At 37.5% G+C, this 25,505-nt stretch overlaps 1 protein-coding gene across 1 annotated transcript in view; it reads left to right on the top strand.

Annotated features, from left to right (window-relative positions):
- Positions 1 to 25,505, top strand: part of Cd99l2 (CD99 molecule like 2) — a 101,294-nt gene that overhangs the window by 38,183 nt on the left and 37,606 nt on the right. The window contains exon 3 of the mRNA XM_077106527.1: positions 11,320 to 11,382. Coding sequence (XP_076962642.1) covers positions 11,320 to 11,382 — 63 coding nt within the window. The remainder of the gene's footprint in view (positions 1 to 11,319; positions 11,383 to 25,505) is intronic.

Here is a 25,505-nt window from a genome sequence, read left to right as displayed (position 1 = left end):
GCACAACTGAAATCTTTTTTTTTTTTTTTTTTTTTGGCACTAGAGATTAAACCCAGGGGTGCTTAACCACTAAGCCACATCCACAACCCTTTTTTAAAAAATATCTTATTTAGAGACAGGGTCTCATTGAATTGCTTAGAGCCTCACTAAGTTGCTGAGGCTGACTTTGAACTTGCGATCCCTCTGCCTCAGTCTCTCAAGTTGCTGGCATTATAGTTGTGCGCCACCACACACAGCAACACTGAAATTTTTATGGGGCTTGGGAAGTGTACATTTGGATTCTACTTCTGAGCTGGCCCTTGACAGGGAAACCCCTAGCTAATGCTCGACCTTGTGACATGATTGCTTTGCTTTGCCTTACAGGCTGTCTGGGTTAGATCAAGCTCTACCCAGGCCAGCCTGTTGGGGCCATTGTGCAACCCAGGCTTCATTCTAGTGCATCTGCACTGCAAAATGAGCTTTCTTGGAAAAAAATGGATTGGAGTAAGAGATCTTTGAGGTTGTGCTCTGCTCTGCCTACCTCTGATTTCTTTTTCTTTCTTTTGATAAAAAGGAAAAAGAAGGTTTACTGATTTGCTAGCAAAGGAGAAATGCAGGGGACAACTGTCCCAGAGGCTGTGATTCTGCCCATCAGCCAGAACAAGAAAGCTTTTAAAGAGGAGATTCAAAGGCTAGATTCTACATGTTCTCTGTTGGTGTTGTAATAATACACTTTTTAATTTGGGAGACAGCCATTTCTGAAATCTTCTGGTACCAACCCAAAGTCTGGATTACTTCTTTTCTATGGTAGGTGTGCACTCAACGACAAATAACTCTGCCTAGAATGGGGAAGAAAGGCAATCCTGTTTCCCTTGAGATTAGGGAGGGGGAGATTAGGGAGGAGCCTGGAGAGAGGAAGTGAAAGAAACATGTCCATTTAAAAATAAATTGCAGTGGCAGAGCAGCAGGGGCTACTATATTCAAAGCCTAAAGTAGACCTCTGTTACATTTCCCCAGTGTCAATATCTATATTCCATTTCTATGGAAAAATGGGCGATGATATCTCCAAACTGTTTCCTGCTGAAAGAGGGTGAAGTCGGGGAAAGTAACCCAAAGTCCTTGTTTTCTATTACATGGGGCTGGACAGTTAAAGGCATTCAGCATCAGGGCAGTCCAGAGGTCCACAGTGGCAGATGGCAGGTGACTGGACGAGGCATGCATAGGGCATGGATCATGCTAAGACAACAAATGACCAAGGGTGTTATGACTTTACTGAGTTCAGTTTCCTTTTTCTCAGTATGGACCATGATGAAGCAACCTATACCTTTCAGGAAGTGAAGGCGGGAGTTCCTGATGTAAAAGGAGCTTTGGCAGCTGCTGGGATGGTCCCTCAGTCCCTCTGTTTACTCACAGGAATCTCTGATTTCAACATATTCATGTATGCAGCAGTGGCCAGACACAACTTCTTACCTTATCTAAGAAAACACACAGAAAGCCACTTGTTTAGGTTGGCTTCAGGGAAAGGAATGCTGCATATATTGTTATTAGTTGACAGACTGTGGCTTAGAAGTGTTTGGGTCCCGCTGTATCCAAAGCACCAATATTCTTATACCCTGGTTTCCCAGGCTTATGGCGCAACAGTAGAATCTAAAGGTTCAACAGACACTGGGTGGCTTTATATAAGAATGTGTTTGCAGGGGCTGGAGTTGTGGCTCAGTGGTAAAGCACTTGCCTGGCATGTGTGAGGCCCTGGGTTTGATCCTCAGCACCACATATAAATAAATAAATAAATAAATAAAAGATCTATTTACAACTAAAAAATATTTTAAAAAGAATGTGTTTGCAGAAAAGTAATTGACAAATAACTATGGGTAAATGGCAGGAAGATCAATAGAAGGAAGGGAGCACTACGTGGGGAGAGGAAAGGGTAAGGACAGGTACTAAGGTCTGAATTAGAACAAGATATATCCCATGCTTGTGTAATTATGTCAAAATGGATTCTACTGTCACATATAACCAAAAAGCACCAATAAAAACGTGTTTGAACATTTTAAAAGGAATTACTTATAATCTACTTACTCATCCATGATTGATGAGCTTCTACTTACTAGTTGATCTATTAGTAATAATAATATGTAATATTTGACGGATTCCTATATTTTAGATACTATACTAAACACTTTTTATAGAATGACTAATTCTGACATCATTGCACTGCAGTAAGTTATATTATCTCTAGTTGACAGACAAGGAAACTGAGGCCTAGAATCATCAAGTCCCTTGCCCAAGTGTCCCTGCTGGTGAGTAGTGAGCTGAGATCTGCATCAAGGCTCTGGTTTCAAAGCCAGTCACCAGTACTGATATCCTCAGGTGTTTTCCTGGCACAGCCTTGGACCAGTTCTCCATGTGACAGCAGCAGCATCACCCTTCAGCACATTTAGTACTTGAACTCCTTCATACAAACTGCAGACCTGAGAGCAGTGCACCTCTAGTCATGGACTATTATGAGACATTAAGTCTCCTGAAGCATCACAACAGCACCTGATTTGTCCATGACCATTTTATTACCACTTCAGCTTTTCCTGAAGGGGGAGGAGTAATCAGGTATGATACCTTTATTTCACATATAGGGAACAGGTTATTCTCTGGGGTCAAGTGATTGCTCTTGGGCTTTCAGGCACTGAGTGGCAAACTGCGACTAATTCTTGCATCTCCTGGTTTGGGGGTCATTTATATTTCTGCTGCCTAATGATTAATTGCTTTGGCTCCTGGTGTCCTACCTGTAAAAGGACCATCTGATTTCTGAGGTCCCAGTGAAAGTACGTGGAGATAGCTACTCCATTTTCTGTTGAGATATAATTCACAGAACATAAAACTATTTCAATTTCTGTAATTCAGTGTTTTTAATAGATTCACTATGTCTTACAACCATCACCACTACCTAATTGTAGACCATTTCTGCCACCCATTAGCAGTCTCCATTTTCCTCATCACAAGTCCCTGGCACCTATTATATTTTTCTTGTGCTAAGCAGGCCCCTAGTTCTCAGCTCTGACTTCTCCATGAAAAGGTCATCCTTGAAGACATACAAAGTGCATTTAAAGTTTTCTCTGTGAGCATCCATCAGACAGTTGGTTTCTGTGTAGAAAGGAATACTTTTAATTGCAACTCATCAGCAAAGTGACTTATATAAAATTTCTAAACAAATAATTTCCCCACATTGAAGATCAAGCCACTTGCTACATAAGACACTTAGATACTTCCTGGAAACGTGTAAAAAGACTTTCAGTCCTGGGACTGGGGTTGTGGCTCAGTGCTAGAGCACTTGCCTAGAATGTGTGAGGCCCTGGGTTTGATCCTCAGCACCACATATAAATAAAAAAATAAACTAAAAATATTGTATCTAACTACAACTAAAAATAAATATTTTTTTAAAAAGACTTTCAGTCCTGGTACCTGCATCTGAAGGATCCTTTCTTTACTGAGTTTCCCTTTCCCCAGTGGAACTGGAGAGGGCAGCTCTGTGTATACTTGAAATCAGCTGCTGGCTCTGACTCTGCAGCGGCCACTGCAGTTGGATTGGTGGTGGTGGCTGTTTTGGACTGAAATGCCGATTCCTGTCTTCTTGTGAACTGTCTTTGTGTCATTATTGTCTTCTCTGAGAGGGCTTGAAATTTATTCATGAAATTAGTTGGAGCGCAGATGGCAACAGCTAAATCCATTTAGTAATCAGAATAAGACGCAGGTGATTTTCATGTTACCTTGTGATGCTGCAACCTAACTAAGCCAGAGGATATTAATTACTCAGCATGCTTTGGGGTATAAAAGTCTAAATTTATCAAGAGCAAGTGTGTTAGAGTCTAGATTGAGGCAACAATTTTTTTTTTCATTCTGGGAATCGAACCCAGGGCCTTATGCATGCAAGGCAAGCACGCTACCAACTGAGCTATATCCCCAGCCTGAGGCAACAAAATTTAAAAGGGTGCAAAATCCCATAGAAATTGAGAATTAATAGAACTAGCATTTTTGGTCCCCCCCTCCGCCATCCTCGGTAGCAAGAGGTGAGAGAGGATACCTAGTTTTTGCATTAAGGGAGAGAAATTATTTCCACAAAGAGACCTTTGGAAAATTGACCATGCCTCCCAGTCACTTTGTCGCATAGATTTCCCACAAAGCAATTTTCAGGTATGTTTAAATGGTAGGTATGGAGGTGTGAACTTGTTTCTGTGACCTCTAGTCTTTCCTTTTAGTAATTTTGGCCCCAGTACCCCCTGCCAGAGAACGGGGATGGGGTGGGAATCTGGCTTTACAAGTAGCCGCACAAGGCGAGGGCTTTATTCCATCATGGTGGAACATCTTTATTACATGGCTTATTTCAGGTTAAGTTAAGCTATGTCCCTTACTCCTCTGTCAAGGCTTCATCTGCTAATAGAAGCCAATGTTACTCTTATTCTTGAAACCAAATGATCAAGAGGTTTGTGTGACAGTTGTATTTCTCTGGGTCATGATTTTATCCCTCAGATCTGGTTTTGAATCTGATCTCTCTTGTAATGGACTTTCTTTGCATTGGTTGGTGTTCTCCCTATTGACAAGTCTGTTTCCTTTTTGATAAGTAGCTTCATGCCCTTAGAATTGTTTAGACACAGATGCTAGCCCAGATGACAGACAGGTGAGTAGTTTCATGGTTTTCCTGGGCACACTTAAATATAGTGTATTTATGGAACCACTAGTAAAGCAGACAAATAGAAAATTTGAGATGACACATCTGTGATTTACCAGACTAAGATGTCCCTGGTATTCTTCCTTATTCATATCCTTGCAAAAGGATCAAGATTTTAAAATCTTGAAAACTGAAGCAGTTCAGGTGAATATATATTCATTTAGGATTTATACTGGGCCCTCTTGCAAAAGAACTGGATGAAAATTGCTTGCATATATAAAGGGAAAAGGTAGAATAGAATCCATCCTTAGAAAGCAGGTGGATGGATGTCACTGGCCACTTGAGGCAAATCTCCCTCCTTGAATCCTGAAATCGTTGCAGTTTTTCATCCAGCAGTAGGCAGCAGACACGTTCCTATGCAGATGTATGGATTTGTCACAAATTATTATCAGGCACTGTGTACTGTGAATTCCAAGAAACAGATCAGAGATCCTGTCCCTGAATGGAGCCAGAGTTTGGGTAATGCAAACGAACAGACCTGTAGAGATGCTTCTTTGCTGCCAGGTCTGTATTTAGCATTGCTATGGAGATTACCAAGCCCCTGCCCTGGCTCCAAACAGCTCACTGTCTAAGGTAATGCTGTCCTATGGAACTTTCTATAAGGTGGAAATGTTCTCTGTGTTGTTCAACCCAGTAGTCACCAGTCACATGTGGCTATTGAGCACTTAAAATGTGATTAATGCAGGTAAGGAGCTAAATTTTAAATATTTACTGAATTTTAATTAATTTTATTATAAATAGCCACATGTGGCTAGTAGCTACCATGTTGAACAGGGCAGGTCTAGGGAGAAGATGCACGTAAACACTTAGCTGGAATGGGGTGCAAACAACAAAGGAGGGAGTGATTAATCAAATCTAAATGAAAAGCTACTTAAGGGCCCATTAGATGGTGTCTCTCAAGGATCAGACATTCTATCAAAGCTTTGGCAGGTTATGGCTCATTGCCAGGTCATGATGCAATTTTCTAATAAGGACTGGCTGTGCCTTGTTTTATAGCCTTCATTAAAATGCACACTTAGCTTCAGATGCCAGTGGTGGTGGTTCAGGTTGCAATATGAGGTCAAGTTTGTGTTCCCTTCCAAAGGGACATAATCTTCTGAAGGCAAACCTTGGCTGCTGGAGGTGTCTGTGGGTGGAACCAGCACTTTTCTTATTCAATAGGTCTTCTCAAGGACACATAAAAGTCTGTGGGGAACATTTCTAAAGTTCTGCTGTGTTTGAAAAGAATTTCCAGATAGGTATCACCAGTTCACTATGTAATTTTTCCATTTAAAAGAAACTCTTTGTGACCCTCTGAAGTGGAATGAGATAAGTTGAATACTACCTACTTATACAGGGATTGGAGGTTTTTTAACAGCCTGGGATGAATCAGTTGCTTTTTAAAGTATGTTGGTGCCAAAGAGAGAACTTGTGGGATTCTTGTCTCCATCCCAAGCTGAGTACTTTTGGGTGGCACAAAAGGGCTATAGAATATGAACCTATTTGAAAAAAAATTGAGATATAATATCTTTATAAGAGTATTTGTTCTTGTCTTGGATTTAGCAGCTGTGATTGGTTGTAAGATGGAACTCAGGGCTTAATACATGCCAGGCAAACACTGTACCACTGAGCTACACCCCCGGCCCTGGTTGAAAGCTTTTTTTTTAAAAAAAAATTTACTTTTTAGTTGTAGTTGGACACAATACCTTTTTTTATTGATTTAAAAAAAATAAATGACAGCGGAATGCATTACAATTCTTTTTTTTGTTATTTCCTCGTTTTTATTGGTACTTTATAGTTGTACATATTGATAGGATTTGTTGTTACATATTTATACATGCACACAATATAATATGGTCAATATCATGAAGGCAGATTGCTGAGATATTAAAACAACAGTAGCAATAAACCATTCTAAAGGCTTCTGAGGAATGGGAGAGGGGGAGTGGTTATAGGGACTTCTCAATAACCAGAATGGAAGCCAGAGACCCCTGAGGAAATGATTCTCAGCCTATGAAATTATTAATCCAGGGGGAGGGTAGAACAAAGACATTTTTTGCCGCAGTCTGGCTAGCAAACAAACGGGGGTGGGGGGTGACGAACAACTTGTGTAGATTGATACAGCAGGAATGGGAGCCGTTTATTGTAGGACAGGAGGGGTATTTATACATTTCACACAGCTTATCTTAATTAGCATAAAATAGATACATCAGTCAACCAATAAGGAATCTCCACACTTAATGGCTCGCTGGCGTTACTTCACAAACCACTCCCTCTGGCATTTTGCCAGGCACCATCCAGACTTGTTTACAGATTCTAACATTTCCCCCTTTTGTTTAATTTAAATAATGACCATAGTGGTTTTTACAGAAACACCATAAATAACGTGAGACAAACAGAAAGGGAGGATACAAAATGCCATAATACCAAGCTAATTGATGACTCCATGCAAGAAGCCTTTGGAAAAATTATACCAGCAATGACACCATTAGCAAAGATACCAAGTTACAATTTGTTGTAAATTATAGTTTGTTGTCTCAGTCCAGATAAAGCAGTGTCTCAATAGATTAACTCACCGTCCAGGTAAATCACAGCCCAGGTGAGTTCTGCAGGCAGCTAGCTTAAATCACAGTCCAGGTAAGTTCTGCAGGCAGCTAGCTTGATTTGAAGTCTCGTCGGGTTCTCAGCAACACTGTAAATTCTTCCACCTTTGTTTTCATGGGCACTGGGACGAAGGCAGGAACTCCGGATGGCTAAAGAAAATCCTGTAGCATTCTACTAAGAAAACAACCTTCTGAACAATTTAGTACATTATCTCAAGGTTTTTTACATTTGAAATAAGCCTTAATAGTGCTCATTACTCATCAGCCTCCAGGTGTGGGAGACCTATTGTAGTTACTGGCCTTGGAAATGATCAAACTTCAGGGACGAAGGTAGCATCTTCTGCGGCTGTAGTGTCCCGGGCAGCTCCAGATGGCCCTGGGGAGAGTCCCAGACTCAAACTGCTTCTGGGCACAGGGAGCAAGGGCCTGCGAGACTGTGCCTCCAGGTCAGGTCTAGATTTGGGCTTTCGCAGTGGCCTCCGCTCCCCAGGCAGGGGGGCGGGGAAGAGCCAGCAAGAGCCGGCAACTGCCGCTTGGAAAATCCTTGCTGCGCCATGAAGGCTTGTGCACATGGCAGCCGCCACCAATTCACGCATCCTCCGGTAACAAAAAGTATTCAGTAATAGCCTTTTTTTTTTTATTAATTTTTATTGTAGGTTGTTCAAAACATTACATAGTTCTTGATATATTATATTTCACACTTTGATTCAAGTGGGATATGAACTCCCATTTTTACCCCATATACAGATTGTGATAATCCTTCTTCTTCTGAACTTTCTTCTTTCTGACTAGAGTTTCTGGGCTTCCATCAACACATGCCCTAACTGCTCTTGGTTCCACTGGGGTGCCTCCTTCCCTTAGTAATTTACTTCTCACCCCTTCCATTTTTTCATCACAAAGACAATACAATACACTGAGACAAAATAAGACACAAACATACTGTATTAATCTTCTCCATTTTCTCAAAATGGCCATTTTTCCTCTCGCCCTATCTGCCTAGGGACGAGCAGATTTGCTCCCGTCCTATCTAGGGACGGGCAGCTTTTTTTCGTCACTTACCCCCGAGTGTCCCGGGGCTCTCCATAACGGGCCACCATCTGCCGCAGTCTGGCTGCAGCAAGATAACGGGGTGGGGGGGGTGACTTGTGTAGATTGATACAGCAGGAATGGGAGCCCTGCATTACAATTCTTATTACACATATACAGCAAAATTTTTCATGTATCTGTTGTATATAAAGTATGTTGACATATAATTCGAGCCTTCATACATGTACTTTGGACAATGATGTCCATCACATTCTACCACCCTTGTTAATCCCCTGCCTCCTCCCTTTCCCTCCCACCCCTCTGCCCTATCTAGAGTCTATTCCTCCCATGTTCTCCCTCCCTACCCCACTATGAATCAGCCTCCTTATATCAGAGAAAACATTCAACATTTGTTTTTTTTGGGATTGGCTAACTTCACTTAGCATTATCTCCTCTAACTCCATCCATTTACCTGAAAATGTCGTGATTTTATTCTCTCTTAATGCTGAGTAAAATTCCATTGTGTATATATGCCACATTTTTTTTATCCATTCATTCACTGAAGGGCATCTAGGTTGGCTCCACAGTTTAGCTATTGTGAATTGTGCTGCTATAAACATTGATGTGGAAACAATACCTTTATTTTATTTATTTTTATGTGGTGCTGAGGATCAAACCCAGGGCCTTGCACGTGCTAGGCGAGTGCTGTGCTGCTGAGCCACAACCTCAGCCCCTGTTTGAAAGCTTTGAAGAAGTCTTCATAGCTCAGAATGTAGTTTGAGATTGAATGGTTTTATCTATAAATGGTTTGTATCTGTTGAATCCAAGGTCATTGAAGGATTAATAATACAAAATTGTGTTATGTTGCTCTTAACTCCTTAGCTAATGGCATGTGGAAGGATATATTGACAAACAGTAAAGGAATGGCTGGGACTGCAATCAAAATATTTGTTGGAGGAGTGTACTCTTACAATTTTAGAACATTTTGGATTTCAGATTTTTAGGTAGGGATGATGTATTTTGAAATCAGTGAGTATAATGCCTCCATATTTGTTCTTTTTCCTCAAGGTTACTTTGGCAATTTAGGGTCTTTGGTGATTTCACACGAATTTCAGGATTGGTTTTTTTTTTTTTTTTGGTTTTTGTGAAAAATGACATTGGAATTTGATAGGAATGTCATTCAATCTGTAGAATGTTTGAGTAGTCTGAATACTTTACCAATATTAAGTGTTCTATCCATGAAGATGGAATATCTTTCCAATTATTTATGTGTCCCTCAATTTATTCCATTTTTTCCAGATTTTATTGTATAGATCTTTTACTTCCTTGGTTAAATTTATTCCTAAGAGTTTTCTTTTTTTTTGTACTGAAATTGAACTCAGGGCCTTACTTACTTAGGCAAGTAATGTACTATTGAGCTATATCCCAGGGCCTCACATATACCAAGCAAGCTACATATACAGAACTTCCTAGTACTATTTTAAATTTCATTTTAAAATAAGTTCTCACTAAGTTGTCCAGGTTGACTTCAAACTTGCAATTCACTGTCATCAGTCTCCCATATAGCTGGAATTACAGACTTGTGCCACCATGCCCATCATCTTAAGTGTTTTTAATGATAGTTAACTAGGATTGTTTCCTATTTTTTAAAACTTACTTAGGCCAGGTGCAGTGGCACATGCTTATAATCCCATTGACTTGGGAGGCTGAGGCAGGAGGATTTAGAATTTGAGGCCACTCCCAGCAAATCAGTGAGGCCACAACCAATGTAGTAGGACCCTGTCTAAAAATTAAAAAGGCCAGGATGCCAGGTGCGCTGGCACATACCTGTAATACAAGCAGCTCAGGAAGCTGAGGCAGGAGTATCATAAGTTCAAAGCCAGCCTATATAAAAGCAAGGTGCTAAGCAATTCAGTGAGATCTGTCTCTAAATAAAATACAAAATAGGGCTGGGGATGTGGCTCAGTGGTTGAGTGCTCCTGAGTTCAATCTCCAGTAACCCCCACCTCAAAAAAAAAAAAAAAAAAAGGTCAGGGGTATGACTCACTGGTAAAGTACCTCTGGGTTCAATCTCCAGTACAACTGCCACCCCCAAACAAACAAAAACTTATTTGGAGTATATAGAAATGTGACTGATATTTTTGTGTTTATTTTGTAACCTACAATCCTACTGAATTTATCAGTTCTTCATTTCCTATATGAATGCCTTTTATTTCTTTTTGTTGCTTAACTGCACTGCTTTTTCTTCACCCCGTAAGTTTTGATGGGCTGTGTTTCCTTTTTTCTTTGTCTCAAGATATATTTTAATTTTCCTTTTGATTTCTTCTTTGACCTATTGATTAGTTAGGAGCATATTGTTTAATTTTCGTCTATTTGTGAGTTCTCCAAGATTGCTACCATTATTGATTTGTAGTTTCATTTACTTGTGGTCAGAAGAGATACTTGATATGATTTCAGTCTTAGATGTGTTTGAACTTGTTTAGTATCCTAATGTATGATCTGTCCTGGAGAAAATTCTGTGTGCATTTGAGAAGAAGTATTTTTTTTTTTTTTGCTATTGGATGGAATGTTCTATAATATTGTTGGATCTATTTGATCTAAAATATAGTTTCAGTCCAATGTTTCCCTATTGATTTTACTTCATCTGTCCAATGTCAAAAGTGGGGTCTCCTATTTTTGTATTACAGCCTCTTCATATCTATTAATATTTCCCATAAAAATTGAGATGTTCTAATGTTGGTTGCATATATATTAGAGTCATTGTAACTCCTTGATTAATTAGCATTTTTCATTATATAATCACCTTCTTTGTCTGTTTTTATAGTATTAGACTTAAAGTCTATTTTGTTTAATGTAAGCATATTACTCTCACTATTGGTTTTCATTTGTAGAGACTTATCTTTCTTATCCCTTTATTTTCTAAAGAGAAATTACTATATCAAGAAAATATTTCAGTATTATTTTGTTTCATGCAAAGATAGTTAAATTTTTAAATTCTCTTTTTCTTTTTAGGATCTGGGGACTCTGATGACTTTAATCTGGAGGATGCACTGAAAGAAACTTCCTCAGTAAAGCGTGAGTAATAAATCAAACTATTAAAACCAAACAGTAGTGATTAATAGGGACTACCCACTCAGAATATATATATCCTCAAGAATAACAATAGGGAGTCTATATTACACTTGATTAGGTTAAGCATGACTAGAAATTATATTATTTTTAAAATATGAATATGTAAAGTCCTTTGTTGAGAAAATCTAACAATGTCCCCAAGAGGGAACTACAGTAGGCTGTGGAGTATGTTAGTTTTTTTGTGCTGTTCTGTCAATTTATTCTATAAATCTTTTTCTAAAGATTAGTTGGTATTTTTTGTTTTCCATTACATGTGCAGGGCTTTTTCATATGTACATATATAGCTTGTTTTTGACTGCTGCTTCGTATGCTACAGTATGCATTCAGCAAACATCTGAGTGCCACCTCTGTGACAGTTCTTGTTTTAGGCACTGGGGAGATAGAGCACAGACTGGTGCCTCTTAGAACTAGCATTCCAGTAGTATGGATTTGGCCATGGCCAATAATGACATTTATTCACTGGCAGATATGTAGTTTTTTTCGCCCTTTTTACACAATTACAAATAGGGGGCTGGGGATGTGGCTCAAGTGGTAGCGCGCTCGCCTGGCATGCGTGCGGCCCAGGTTCGATCCTCAGCACCACATACAAACAAAGATGTTGTGTCCACCAAGAACTAAAAAATAAATAAATATTGAAATTCTCTCTCTCTCTCCCTCTCTGTCTTTCTCACTCTCTCTTTAAAAAAACAAAAAATCAAAAAACAAATAGGGCTACAGTGAACATTCTTGCCCATGTCCTTTGTACCTATGTGTAATGAAACTGCTAGGGCAAAGTGTGTGTGTATTTTACATCTTAGTAAATTTTGTCAAATTGTTTTCCAAAGTGGGTGTGCTGTTATGTACTGCCACTGATATTGTTGCAATAAGACCTATTTTCTCAGACCTGCTACAACAACACTAGATTTTTCTTATCAATATTTTCCAAATATGATAGACAAAACAATATCTTATTGTTTATTATGCATTCCCCTGATTATAGAACAGTAGAGCATCATATTACATATTTATTGGCCAGTTGCATTTTCCTCTTTGATGAACTGTCTGTTCACATCCTTTCCCCATTTTCTGCTGGCTACTCATCTTTTCAAAATGAATTTAGAGGATTTCTTTGTATATTCTGGGTTGAGAAAGTTGGGGGCTCTGGAGTGAGACCCTTTCTAGGTCTGAACCCAGCCTCTGCCATTAACTGACTGTCACCTTGTATAAGTCAAGTGATTTCTCTGCATCTCAGTTTCCTCATCTAATAATAATAATAATAATACTAATAATAATACCTGCCTCCTGGGATAATTGTAAGGATTAGATGAGATGATCCATGTGAAGCATTCAGCACAGTACTTGGAACAAGGTGAATAACAAGTGTTAGCCATTGTTGTTCTTTGACTGGCTTGGTTGGAGTGACTGACTGTGATTAGGCAAGCATACCCAAGGAACACACAGACCTGCCTAAATCAACTGATAGACTCAACACAGTTCCTGCCAAGATGCCAGCTGGACGTTTTGCAGAAATGAAAAAGTTGATTCAAAAATTCATATGGAAATTCAGGTGACTCAAAATCTTCAAAACTTAATGCAAAATGTATAATATTCAAAGTATTGTGGTATGGATAAAAAGACAGATTTAGAGATCTGTGGACTAGAATTGAGAGTCTGGAAATAAACCCTGACATCTATGGCCAGTTAATTTGTTGTAAAACAAATGCCAAGATCATTCAAAGGGCAAAGAACAGTCTCCATCAAATGGCGCTGGGACAACTGGCTATCCACATGCAAAAGAATGAAGTTGGACCTTTACCTTATACCACACACAAAAATCAACTCTGAAGGATGATAAACCTAAAAAAATATATATCTCTTAGAAGTTAATGTTTGCATGTGGTGTGAGGTAAGAGGTTAGAGTGTTCTTAGGTCTTTCCTGAGCATGCACACAGTCTTATGCATGTGAGTGGCCTCTTTGATTCCCAGGATAATAAATAATTTATTGGCAATGTTGATTTTAATGAAATCATTAAACATTTCTAAAAGTAACAGGAGAAGAAATGATAAGTATAAACAGACTCCAAATTAATAAACTTATTATTTTTTAATGGGGCCTTTTTATATGGTGCTAGATATTGAACCCAAGCCTGTGCATGCTAGGCAGGTGCTCTATCACTGAGTTACACCCCAGCCCCTAACAGGGACTTTTTAATACTAATACCCCCTTCTGAGTCATGTGCCAGACTATCTAATCTGAGTCTTAGGCACCCATCAGCCAGTGTGTCTGGAACTCTTAGTGCCACCAAATGTCATGTCTGTTGTTGAAAGACAGCCCTTAGGACCACATTATGCTGCCACCTTTTGTTTTCTACCTTACCTTACATTTCATGTAAGTTGAGATTTCAAAGATATAAGCCTGTTCAGTTGTCCTTGGTCCAATCGTTTATCCTATGGAGAATGTTCTCATTTGTACATTGTGCATTCCTTCTTTTGTTTAAAAAAATTCATGAACCCCCTAGTTTGGGGTACCCTTGCCAGTGACCTCTGTCTATTCATTCATCAATGCTTAATGTGTACCTGCTTGGTACACATTATTTATCTTTATGTGGTACTGAGGATTGAACCCAGTGCCTCACACATGTGAGGCAAGCACTTTGCCACTGAATTACAGCCCCAGCCCCTATGGTAACCCTTTACTTGTCATCACCAATCCCCTGATTCTTCCCGTTCCCACCCTTCGCCCTTAAGCAACCACTAATCTCTTTGTGTTTCTGTGGATTTCCCTATTCTGGATATTAATGGAATCATTCTTTTTGTGGACTTTATTTCTGGCATCTTTCACATAGTGTAATGTTTTCAAGGTTCATCTGAGTTGCTTTCACAATTTTGTACCCTACTCAGTCTTCAGTTCTCCTGGAGTAATACATGTCTGCTTTTGAGAAATAAAACTTTTAATGATGTGGGCCCGGTGGTTTGTGCTTTTAGTCCCAGCAATTTGGGAAACAGGTGGGAGGATAACTTGAGCCAGAAGTTCAAGGTCAGTTTGGACTACATAGTGAATCCCTATCTCAAAATACAACACAACACAACAAAACAAAATAAAAATGTAAAAAATGTAACTTTTTGTGAGTGTCCTTGTTTCCTAGGAATGCCATGGTCCCTGTCTTAGTATATTTGGTTTATTGTAGCAAAACATCTTGGACTAGGTAATTTATTTTAAAAGCAGAAATTTACTTATCACAGTTCTGGAGGCTAGGAAGTCTAAGTTCAAGACATCAGCACATTTGATGTCCGGTGAAGTCTTCTCTTTGCTTCATAAATAGTGCCTTCTATTGTTGTCCTCAAGTGGTACAAGGGACAAATTGGCTGCCTCAAGCTTCTTTTACAAGGGCCCAAGTGCCATTTATGAGGTCAGAGCCCTCATACCTAATCAATCCCCAAAAGCCCCACTTTTTAATACCATCACTGTTTGGGTTAGATTTCAACATGAAATTTTGGGGACACACAAAAGTTCAGACCATAGCAAGCACTATCATTAAACCACAGCAAGATGATTGTACCATTTTTGTTTACTGTATTGGTTGCAGCACCATATTATAGAGAATCACTCCAGATAGGATTGCCTTGAGCAGCCAAGAAATTTTGAAGCTTTAATTTTGAGAAAGATATCAGAGAAATAGTTTTTTTTTAAATTTTTTTTTAATTTTTAGGACCTTAATGCTTTGAAGAAGTTGACCTACTATTCTTAGAGTTCTTGGTGAGTAGTTAGACTCTCTTCTTCTTAATTATGGATGACAAAAAATCCCATTCAAAGACTCATGACAATATACAACAGAAAATCTGTAGTTAATAGTTTCTTTAAAAGCGCATAATTCCAAGTGCATGTTCTACATCATTACAGGCTCTGACTCTGACAGAGAAACTGGTTCCATGTGCATTTAAGAACCAACCTCTCTTGAAGCGGCACCTACAGATCTTCAGAGAAACAAGAATTTTCTATAGACTGTAGCTTGGCAGGGCACAACTCCACAAAACTACCATAATTATACTTTGGTACTAGCAAAGTGTAGATAAATGGAACACAATTCCGAGTCCAAAAATTAAATGTTCATGTGCAATTGATTTTTAAAATTTTCTTGGTGTATTATAATTATCACATAATAGTGGGATTCATTATGACATATTTCTGTATGCAATTAATCAATTTCATTCTCCAGTATCTTCCCTTTCCTACAGCTCCTCCCCTGTCCCTGATCTCTTACTTTACTCCCTTTACTTTCATGAGACTCCCCCCCCCCCAATTTCCCCCTTTTTTTCTCTCTGGCTTCCACATTTGAGAGAAAACATATGACCCTTGAGTTTCTGAGTCTGGCTTATTTCACTTAGCATGATGTTCTCCAGTTCCATCCATTTACCAGCAAATATCATAATTCCATTCTTCTTTATGACTGAATAAAACTCCATTTTGGATATGTACTACATTTTATTTATCTATGTATCTGTTGACTGATAGCTGATTTTTTAAAGACAGAAAAAGCAATAATTTTACACAAAAGCTGTTTGAGTCATTCAAATTTTAAACTAATATATACATAAGTGACAATAGCTTTCCTAAAAGTTGTCCAAATAATGATTTCAATAATGCAACTCTTCTTTCGTACCTGTGCACATCACTATAATATAAATAGACATCAAGAAAGATAAACTACACTTCTTTATTTTACATTAGAAAGTCATCTCTCAATCTATGATGAGCATGTATTATATGTGTAGTGGGGCATGATAGTGCATGCCTGTAATCCCAGGGACTCAGGGGACTGAGGCAGGAGGATTGCAAATTCAAACCAAGTCTCAGCAACTTAGTGAGTCCCAAAGCAATTTAGCGAGATCCTGTCTCTAAATAAAATACAAAAAAAGCACTGGGGATGTGACTCAGTGGTTAAGCACCCCTGGATTGAATCTCTGGTATAAAATGAACAAATAAATAAAATATATATGCATAGAAATAAAAACTAGCAACAGATTATCAATGTGGTTCTTTTGCCATAAAAATCTATGTGGTGGGCTAGGGTTGTGGCTCAGCAGTAGAGGGCTCACCTAGGATGTGTGAGGCACTGAGTTCAATTCTCAGCACCACATATAAATAAAAAAATATTCCATCAACAACTAAAAAATATATTGAAAAAATCTATGCACTAGTGTAGTGTTCACATGGATGTATGTGGAATGGTATACAAAGCTTCCTGCAGAGTAGCATGCACGTTTGAGCAAATTAAGAAAACTCTGTTATCAACCACTTCCATATAAGCCTGTTACTAAAGCTGAACTGTGAGAGATGGTGCATGCATTTATGCTATGGTCTCCTTTACCATTCCCACTTTTTCAAAAAAATATTGAGTTATAATTCATATAATAACATTAGTCGGGCTGGGGATGTGGCTCAAGCAGTAGCGCGCTCGCCTGGCATGCGTGCGGCCCGGGTTCAATCCTCAGCACCACATACAAACAAAGATGTTGTGTCCGCTGATAACTAAAAAATAGATATTAAAAAATTCTCTCTCTCTCTTTAAAAAAAAATTAGTCATTTTGTTTAATTTTTGAATAATTTTTGTGTGTGAGTTATGCCGCAGTCTCTGGCTGGGCACAAATCACGAGTCTCCACACAGCTTGTAGATTCAAACAGCAATTCTTTATTCCCGAACTCACACCGGCCATCTACAAACACGTTCTGGGGGAATCCACGTTCTCTGCCCAAATCCACTCTCTGCCCAAATCCACCACTCCACTGGGCTTCTGTCTCCCAAAATATACTGTCTGACCCTAAGAACTCAAGAGGAACTCAGCAGCAGGATACGCCCTATTCTAAAGGGGGAACACCCTAAACACGGATCCGCCCTGGTCCTTGAGCAAGGTCACCTTACTTGCAATGTCCTGCAAAATGTCCTATTTCCATGAGTCCTTCCACTAAAGAAACATGGGGGTACGCTGGCAAGGAAATTGTCATACCTACTTGGCTGATGGCTCCCAGCAGAGTTATACAACAATATTATAATATGTGTACTGATAGTAAAATAGTTACTGTAGTGAGCCAAGTTACCACATCTATCATCTCGCTTTGTTGTGAGATGATGGGTGTGGTAACTTAGCAAAATTTCCCTTAGCAAAATCCCTAATATAGTATAATTTTATTAACTATTGCCCTCATCTTATATATTAGATCTCTAGACTTGTTTATCCTATATATCTGATACTTTTTTCTTTTAATAAAATTAACTATTTCATTTAATTCAATACCTTATTTATTTCTTGTGGTAGTGAAGATTGAACCCAGTGCCCTGCCCATGGTAGGTAAGCACTCTGCCATCAAGCTACAACCCCAGCCTTTCAATTTTTTTTTAATTTGTAATTTTGAGACAGGATTTAACCAAGTTGCCAGGCTGGCTTTGAACTTGAGATCGTCCTGCTTGAGGCTCCTGAGTAGCACGGGTTACAGGTGTGCCCCATTGTACTTCCCTTTGATACGCATTTTAAAGTTAAGAATTCAGTGGCATTCTAGAATAGACAATGTTGTGTAATCATTATGTCTATCTAGTTCCAAAATATTTCTCTATTCCAGAGTAAAATCTCTTAATGTATTTCACAGCATAATTGTCACAGATGTTATGCCATTTTTATTTTTGCAAAAAAGTGGAGTGTGACCATTATGTGAAACTTCTTAAAAATTGTGCCAGAATTATTTAAAAGTCATTTATTACCATACTTTCTTTGGTGAAAGATTAGGATGAGTAGAATACTCATGAATATATGATAATATGCTGGCAGTGCTTATGCAGTGAAATAAGGTTCTGTTAACCAGACTCTCCTCATTCCTCCCTTGTTCCAGTCCAAACTAACCACCCGCTTGCTTTTTGTGTCTGTGAATTCAGTCTATTTTGAATATTTCATATACAGTCATGTATCACGTAAAGATGTTTTGGTCAACCACAGACCACATATACAATGACAGTAGTCTCATAGTCTCATAGGATTTTCAGGGAGCTGAAAAATTTCTATTGCTTACTAATATCTTAATGTCATAGCATAACACATTGCACTTACAATTATGTACAGCACATGATATTTGATAATAAATAATTATGTTGTTGGTTTATGTGTTCACTATACTTTTAATAGTTATCGTCCTGCATTTAGGTTTGTAGCCTCAGAATACCAGGCTGCCTAGGTGTGTAGGAGGCTGTATAATTTAGGTTTGTGTAAGTATACTCTATGATGTTTTCACAATGACAAAATTGTTCAGTGACACATTTCTCAAGATATATTCTCATTAAATCAAACCTACACATCTGTGTGACCTTCTGTGTCTGAATTCTTCCATGTAACATAATGTTTTGGAGACACATCCATGGTTTCAGTGTAACTTATGGTCAAAATACTCAAGGAAAAATAGTGTTTTTACTGAACAGGTATAGACTTTTTCTTGCCTTTATTCCTTAAATAATATGATGAAACAACTATTTATTTAACATTCACCTTATATTAGGTTTTATAAATAATGTAGAGATTATTTCACATATACAAGAATAGGTATGTAGGTTACATGCAAATACTATGCCATTTTATTCAAGGGTAGGAGAGGGTCCTGAAACCAGTCACTCACAGATACCAAGGGATGACTCAATACTTTATTTCTTTTTGTGCCTGAGTAATATGGATTGTGTGCATATACGTTATTTGTTTATTCATCGTTTAATGGATCTTTGGCTGTTTCCACATCTTGGCTGTTTAGGAATTATATTATGGTCAACATGCTATTTATATGTGTTTGTTTGAATCCCTATTAAAATCCTTTGGCAAATATACTTAGGAGTGGAAAAGCTGGTTCATCTGTGCTTAACTATTTTAGGAACTGCCAAAGTGTTTAATACATTGGCTAAGCCTTTATACATTCCCATAAGCAATGTATGATGGTTTCAGTTTCTCCACATCCTGGTTTTCTTTCTTTCTTTTCTTTTTTTAAACATTTATATTTTAGGTGTAGATGGACACAACACAATGACTTTATTTTTATGTGGTGCTGAGGATCGAACCCGGGCCCTGCCCTTGCTAGGCGAGTGTTCTACCACTGAGCCACAATCCCAGCCCTATTTTTTGATTTTCTAAAAATTGTTTTTACTAGCGCATTATAGTTATACATAACAGTGGGGATCATTTTGACATATTCACAAGTGCATATAATTTTTTTTTTGTACCAGGGATTGAACTCATGGGCACTCGACCACTGAGCCACATTCCCAGCCCTATTTTGTATTTTATTTAGAGACAGGGTCTCACTGAGTTGCTTAGCACCTCGCTTTTGCTAAGGCTGGCTTTGAACTCGTGATCCTTCTGCCTCAGCCTCCAGAGCTGATGGGGGGTGTGTGTCACTGCACCTGGCTGCATATCATCTGCCCAGGTTTTTAAAGCCATCTTAATGGCATTAGGTGGAGCCTTGTGGTTTTCGTTTGCATTTCACTGAAGATTGAATCTTCATGCATGGATCAAGTAGGATTTGTAAAGATTTCTCCCATTTTATAGGTTCTTGATAACTTTCTTGATGATATCCTTTAGATGCACAGAAGTTTTTTTTTTAATTTTGATGAAGTTTAATTTACCTGTTTTTTTTGTTTTTAAAAAATTGAATTAACATATTATGTATACATATTTATAGGGTATATTACAATAAATCAGTACATGTTATAAAATTTATAGTGATCAAATCAGGATAATAGCATTTGCATCTAAAACATTTATCTTGTTTTGGTACTGGGGATTGAACCCAGGGGCACTTAACCACTGAACCATATCCCCAGCCCTTTTAAAAAACATTGTATTTAGAGACAGGGTCTCACTGAGTTACTTACAGCCTCAGTAAGTTACTGAGGGTGCCTTTGAACTCATGATCCTCCTGCCTCAGCCTCCTGAGCTGCTGGGATTACAGGCATGCATCACTACACCTGGCTTAAAACATTTATCTTTATGTACATTAGAAACTTGGGTCTCTTCTAGTTATTTGTCATGGACTATAGTTACCCTTCTGTGCCATAGGACACCTGAACTAATTCTTACTATAACTGTATCTTTGTACTTGTTGTCTAACCTCATTTTCTCATTTGTTGCTCATGCTTTGGCTGTTAAAGTATCCATTGCCTAATTGAAGGTCATGAAGATTTACTCCTGTGTTTTCTTCTAAGTGTTTTGTGGTTTTAGCTCTTACATTTAGGTCTTTGATCCATTTTAAGTTAATTTTTATATATGATATAAGGGCCTGCAGGTTAATTTGGGAAATTTTGCCAGGTTAACAACATTGACTCTTATGGTATTTTATTCTATTTTTAGGTCATCTTTAATTTTTTTCTTATTGATGTTTTATAGCTTTTAGTGTATATGTCTTTATACTTCCTTGGTTAAAGTTATTTCTATGAGTTTTCTTAATTTTTATTATAAATGGAATTAAGTTCTTATTTTCCTTCCTGAATTGATCATTGCTAGTGTATAGGAATACAACTGATTTTAATTTTATTTTTTGCCCTTTCTTTCACAGAATAGGACTTTTTAAATTATTTTTTATTCTAATTTGTAAAACAGGACTTTTTTTAAAGCAGCAAAACTAAATATTACTTTGATTATAATAGGTTCACATGTAAAAGGTAAATAAAATTAGAAGCAAGATTTTCATAAAGAGTTAAAAATAGAGGTGTTAACTTCTGTTTTATTAATGCATATTGTATGAATTGATTTGTATTTTCCAACTTTGCTGAACTCACTTATTAATTAGCTTAATTATTTTAACATATTTTTATGTAGATTCTTTAGGGTTTTCCTTTTTAAAAAAAATATTTATTTTTTAGTTGTAGTTGGACACAACACCTTTATTTCACTTGTTTATTTTTTTTATGTGGTGCTGAGGATCGAACCCAGCGGTAGAGTGCTTGCCTCACATGTGTGAGACCCTGGATTTTTATTTTTATTTTTATTTTTTTAGTTGTAGATGGACACAATACCTTTATTTTATTTGTTTACTTTTACTTGGTGCTGAGGATTGAACCCAGTGCTTCACACGTGCTAGGTGAGGCTCTACCATTGAGCCACAACCCCAGCCCAGATTCTTTACAGTTTTCTATAGGTAAGATTGTCATTTGTTTTTAGAAACAGTTGGAGTTAGTTATTTTCAATATGAATGATGGGCTTTTTTTTTTTAAACTTAACTAATGGCCCTGGCTAGAACTTTTACTGTAATGTTGAATACAAGTGATGAGAATGGACATTCTTGTCTTGTGACTGTTTCTAGGAGGAAAGCTTTCAGTATTTAACATTTAGCTTATGCATTCATTTATAAATTCTTTATAGATGCCCTTTATCAAATTGAGAGAATCCCCTTTTATTTATAGTTTATTGAGTGTTTTGTCATGAAACAGTGTTGACTTTCATCAGATGCCTTTACCGTATCTAGTGAGATGATCATGTGTTTTTTTCAGTTCTATCGGTATGGAACATTACCTTGACTGATTTTATTATGCTATTGCACCCTTGTGTTCCTGTATTCCTCTTGGTCATCATGTGTAATCCTAATATACTACTGGATTTGGTTTACTTGTATTTTGTTGAGAATTTTTGCCTTTGTATCCATAAGGGTTCTAGGTCTGTAGATTTATTGTGGTGTATTTGTCTGACTTTGGTATTGTGGTACTGCTGGTTTCATAGAATGACCTAGGGAATATTCCCTTCTCTTGTATTTTTTTGGAAGTTTGAGAACAAATTTATAAATTTATTTCTGAGCACTGCTTTCACTAAAACACAAAAGTTTTAGTATGTTTTCATTTTTGTTCTTAAAGTATTTTTATAATTTCCCTTTTTAATTTTTCCTGGACCTATTTTTGGTTATTCAGAGCTGTGCTCTTTAATTTCCGTATAATTATTAATTTCCCAAATGCCCTTCTGTTATTGATTTCTAATTTTATTCCATTATGTTTGAAGAACATAATTCATATTATTTCAATCCATAATTCATATGATTTCAATTGAGACTTAGTGCTGGGGATGGAGCTCAGTGGTAAAGCACTTTTCTAGCGTGTGCAAGGCCCTGGGTTTGATTCCCAGCACCACAAAAAATTTATTGAGGCTTGTTTTGTCATTTAGATAAGGTTGGTCTTGGAAAATGTTTCATAAACACAATGTTCTGTTCCCAGTTGGTTTATTTCATGATAACTGCTAGGGTCTATTTAGTTTATACAGTTGTTCAAGTCCTTTCTTAAAACTGGTTATTTTTAGTTATATGACAGTATAATCATTTTGATATACTTATGCAAGGATGGAATATATCTTATTCTAATTAGGATTTTCTTTTTCCACCTCATTGTTTCTTCTATAATTGAAAAGAGTGTATTGAAATCTCTGTTAATGTTAAATTATCTAGTCTTCCTTTCAGTATTATCGTATTTTGCTTCATGCATTTTGGGATGATTTTAGGTGCATATATATTTAAGATTATTTTATCTCCCTGTTGAATTCACCCTGTAATCACTACACATGTCAATCTGACTCTGAAAATACTTTTTGTTTTAACATCTGTTTTATCTGGTATAGTATAGCTACACTAGCTCTCTTACTATTGTTTGTGCAATATATCCTTTTCCATTCTTTTCTCACAACTTATTTCTATTTTTGTTGTTTGTTTTCTAAGTAAATAATACCCATCGAGTACTTGCTGTATACAAAGCTGAACTTGTTTTGTGTCTGCCTTTCACATTACTTAAGCCTTCTTTTCCTCTACTTCTTTCTTTCCTTTTCTTTTCTTTGTTCTAATCAGTTATACATGACAGCAGAATGCATTTTGATTCATTTTACACAAATGGAGAACAACTTTTCCTTTCTCTTGTTGTACACGATGTAGATTTGCACCATATGTGCAGTCATACATGTACTTAGGGTATTGATGTTCATTTTATTCCACCATCTTTCCTGCCCCCATGCCCCCTCCCTTCCCCCTCCCCATTGCCCAGTCAAAGTTTCTACATTCTTCCCATGCACCCCCCCCATTATGGATCAGCATGCACTTACCAGAGAGAACATTCAGTTTTTGTCTTTTTTTTAGGATTTGCTTACTTTGCTTAGCATGATCTTCTCCAATTCCATCCATTTACCTCAAATACCATAATTTTATTCTCTTTTAATGCTGAGTAATATTTCATTGTGTATATATATCACAGTTTCTTTATCCATTCTTTGATTGAAAGGCATCTAGATTGTTTCCACAGTTTAGCTGTTGTGAATTGAGCCGCTATAAACATTGATATGGTTGTGTCACTATAAAACTAGACATATAGACCAATGGTACAGAATGGAAGACACAGAGACAAACACACACAAATACAGTTATCTCAAAGGCGCTGAAAACATACATTGGTGGAAACACAGCCTCTTTAACAAATGGTGCTGGCAAAACTGGAAATCCATATGCAGCAAAATGAAATTAAACCTCTATCTCTCACCATGCACAAAACTCAACTCAAAGTGGATCAAGGACCTGGGATTTAGACCAGAGACCCTGTACCTAATACAAGAAAAAGTAGGTCCAAATCTCCATCATGTTGGATTAAGTCCTGACTTCCTTAACAAGACTTCTAAACTACAAAAAGTAAAATCAAGAATCAATAAATGGGATGGATTCAAACTAAAAAGCTTCATCTCAGCAAAGGAAACAATGTGAAAAGAGAGTTCACAGACCAGGAGAACATCTTTACTACATGCATATCAGATAGAGCACTGATTTCCTCTACTTCTTTTTAAAAATTCTTTTATTTATTCTAATTTGTTATATATGACAGCAGAATGCATTTCAGTTCATAGAATACGTATAGAGCACAATTTTTCATGTCTCTGCTTGTACACAGAGTCACTCGGTTCATACCTTCATATGTGTACTTGGGGTAATGATGTCCATCTCATTCTACCATTCTCCTCCCTCCCTTCTCCTCCCTCCCTCCCTCCCTATTGACTTATCCAAAGTTCCTCCATTCCTCCCATGCTCCCCCTCCCTACCCCCCTATGGATCAGCATCCTCATATCAGAGAAAACATTCAGCATTTGTTTTTTGGGATCAGCTAACTTCACTTAGCATTATCTTCTCCAGCTGCATCCATTTACCTGCAAATGCCATGATTTTATTCGCTTTTAATGCTGAGTAATATTCCATTGTGTATATAGTATACCACAGTTTCTTTATCCATTCATATACTGAGGGGTATCTAGGTTGATTCCACAATTTAGCTATTGTGAATTGAACTACTGTGAATTGAGCGTCACTATAGTATGCTGTTTTTAAGTTCTTTGGGTATAAACAGAGGAGTGGGATAGCTGGGTGAAATGGTGGTCCTATTCCAAGTTTTCCAAGGAATCTCCATACTGCTTTCCAGATTGGTTGTATCAATTTGCAGTCCCACCAGCAATGTATGAGTGTGCCTTTCTCTCCACATCCTCACCAGCACTTATTATTGTTTGTATTCTTAATAGCTGCCATTCTGACGAGAGTGAAATGAAATCTTAGACTAGTTTTGATTTGCATTTCTCTAGTTACTAGAGATGTTGAACATTTTTCATATATTTATTGACTGTATATCATCTTCTGAGAAGTGCCTGTTCAGTTCCTTGGCCCATTTATTGATTGGGTTATTTATTTATTTATTTATTTTGGTGTTCAGATTTTTGAGCTCTATGTATTCTAGAGATTAGTGCTCTATCTGATGTGTGTGCATGTGGTAAAAATTTGCTGCCATTCTGTAGGCTCTCTATTCACCTCACTGATTGTTTCTTTTCCTCTTCTTCTTTTGACAGTAGGGAAACATGCATCATAGTTTTGATTTCTGTGAAAAGAAATTATTGGAAAATTCATGCAAATCATGTAATTCTTGTGAATGATATAAATAATTTTAAAGGAATATGCTTGAGCCCAAAGTCCTAATATTTCTAATGGTAAGCATACTTAATAAAATATTTCATTCATGTATTTTGACTATTTTCTTTAAAAAATATATATATATATGTATATATAT

This window comes from Callospermophilus lateralis, chromosome X, assembly GCF_048772815.1.
Source record: "Callospermophilus lateralis isolate mCalLat2 chromosome X, mCalLat2.hap1, whole genome shotgun sequence".
Lineage (NCBI taxonomy): Eukaryota > Metazoa > Chordata > Mammalia > Rodentia > Sciuridae > Callospermophilus > Callospermophilus lateralis.
The sequence above is the reverse complement of the archived record's forward strand: the minus strand, read 5'-3'. Positions and strand labels throughout refer to the sequence as shown.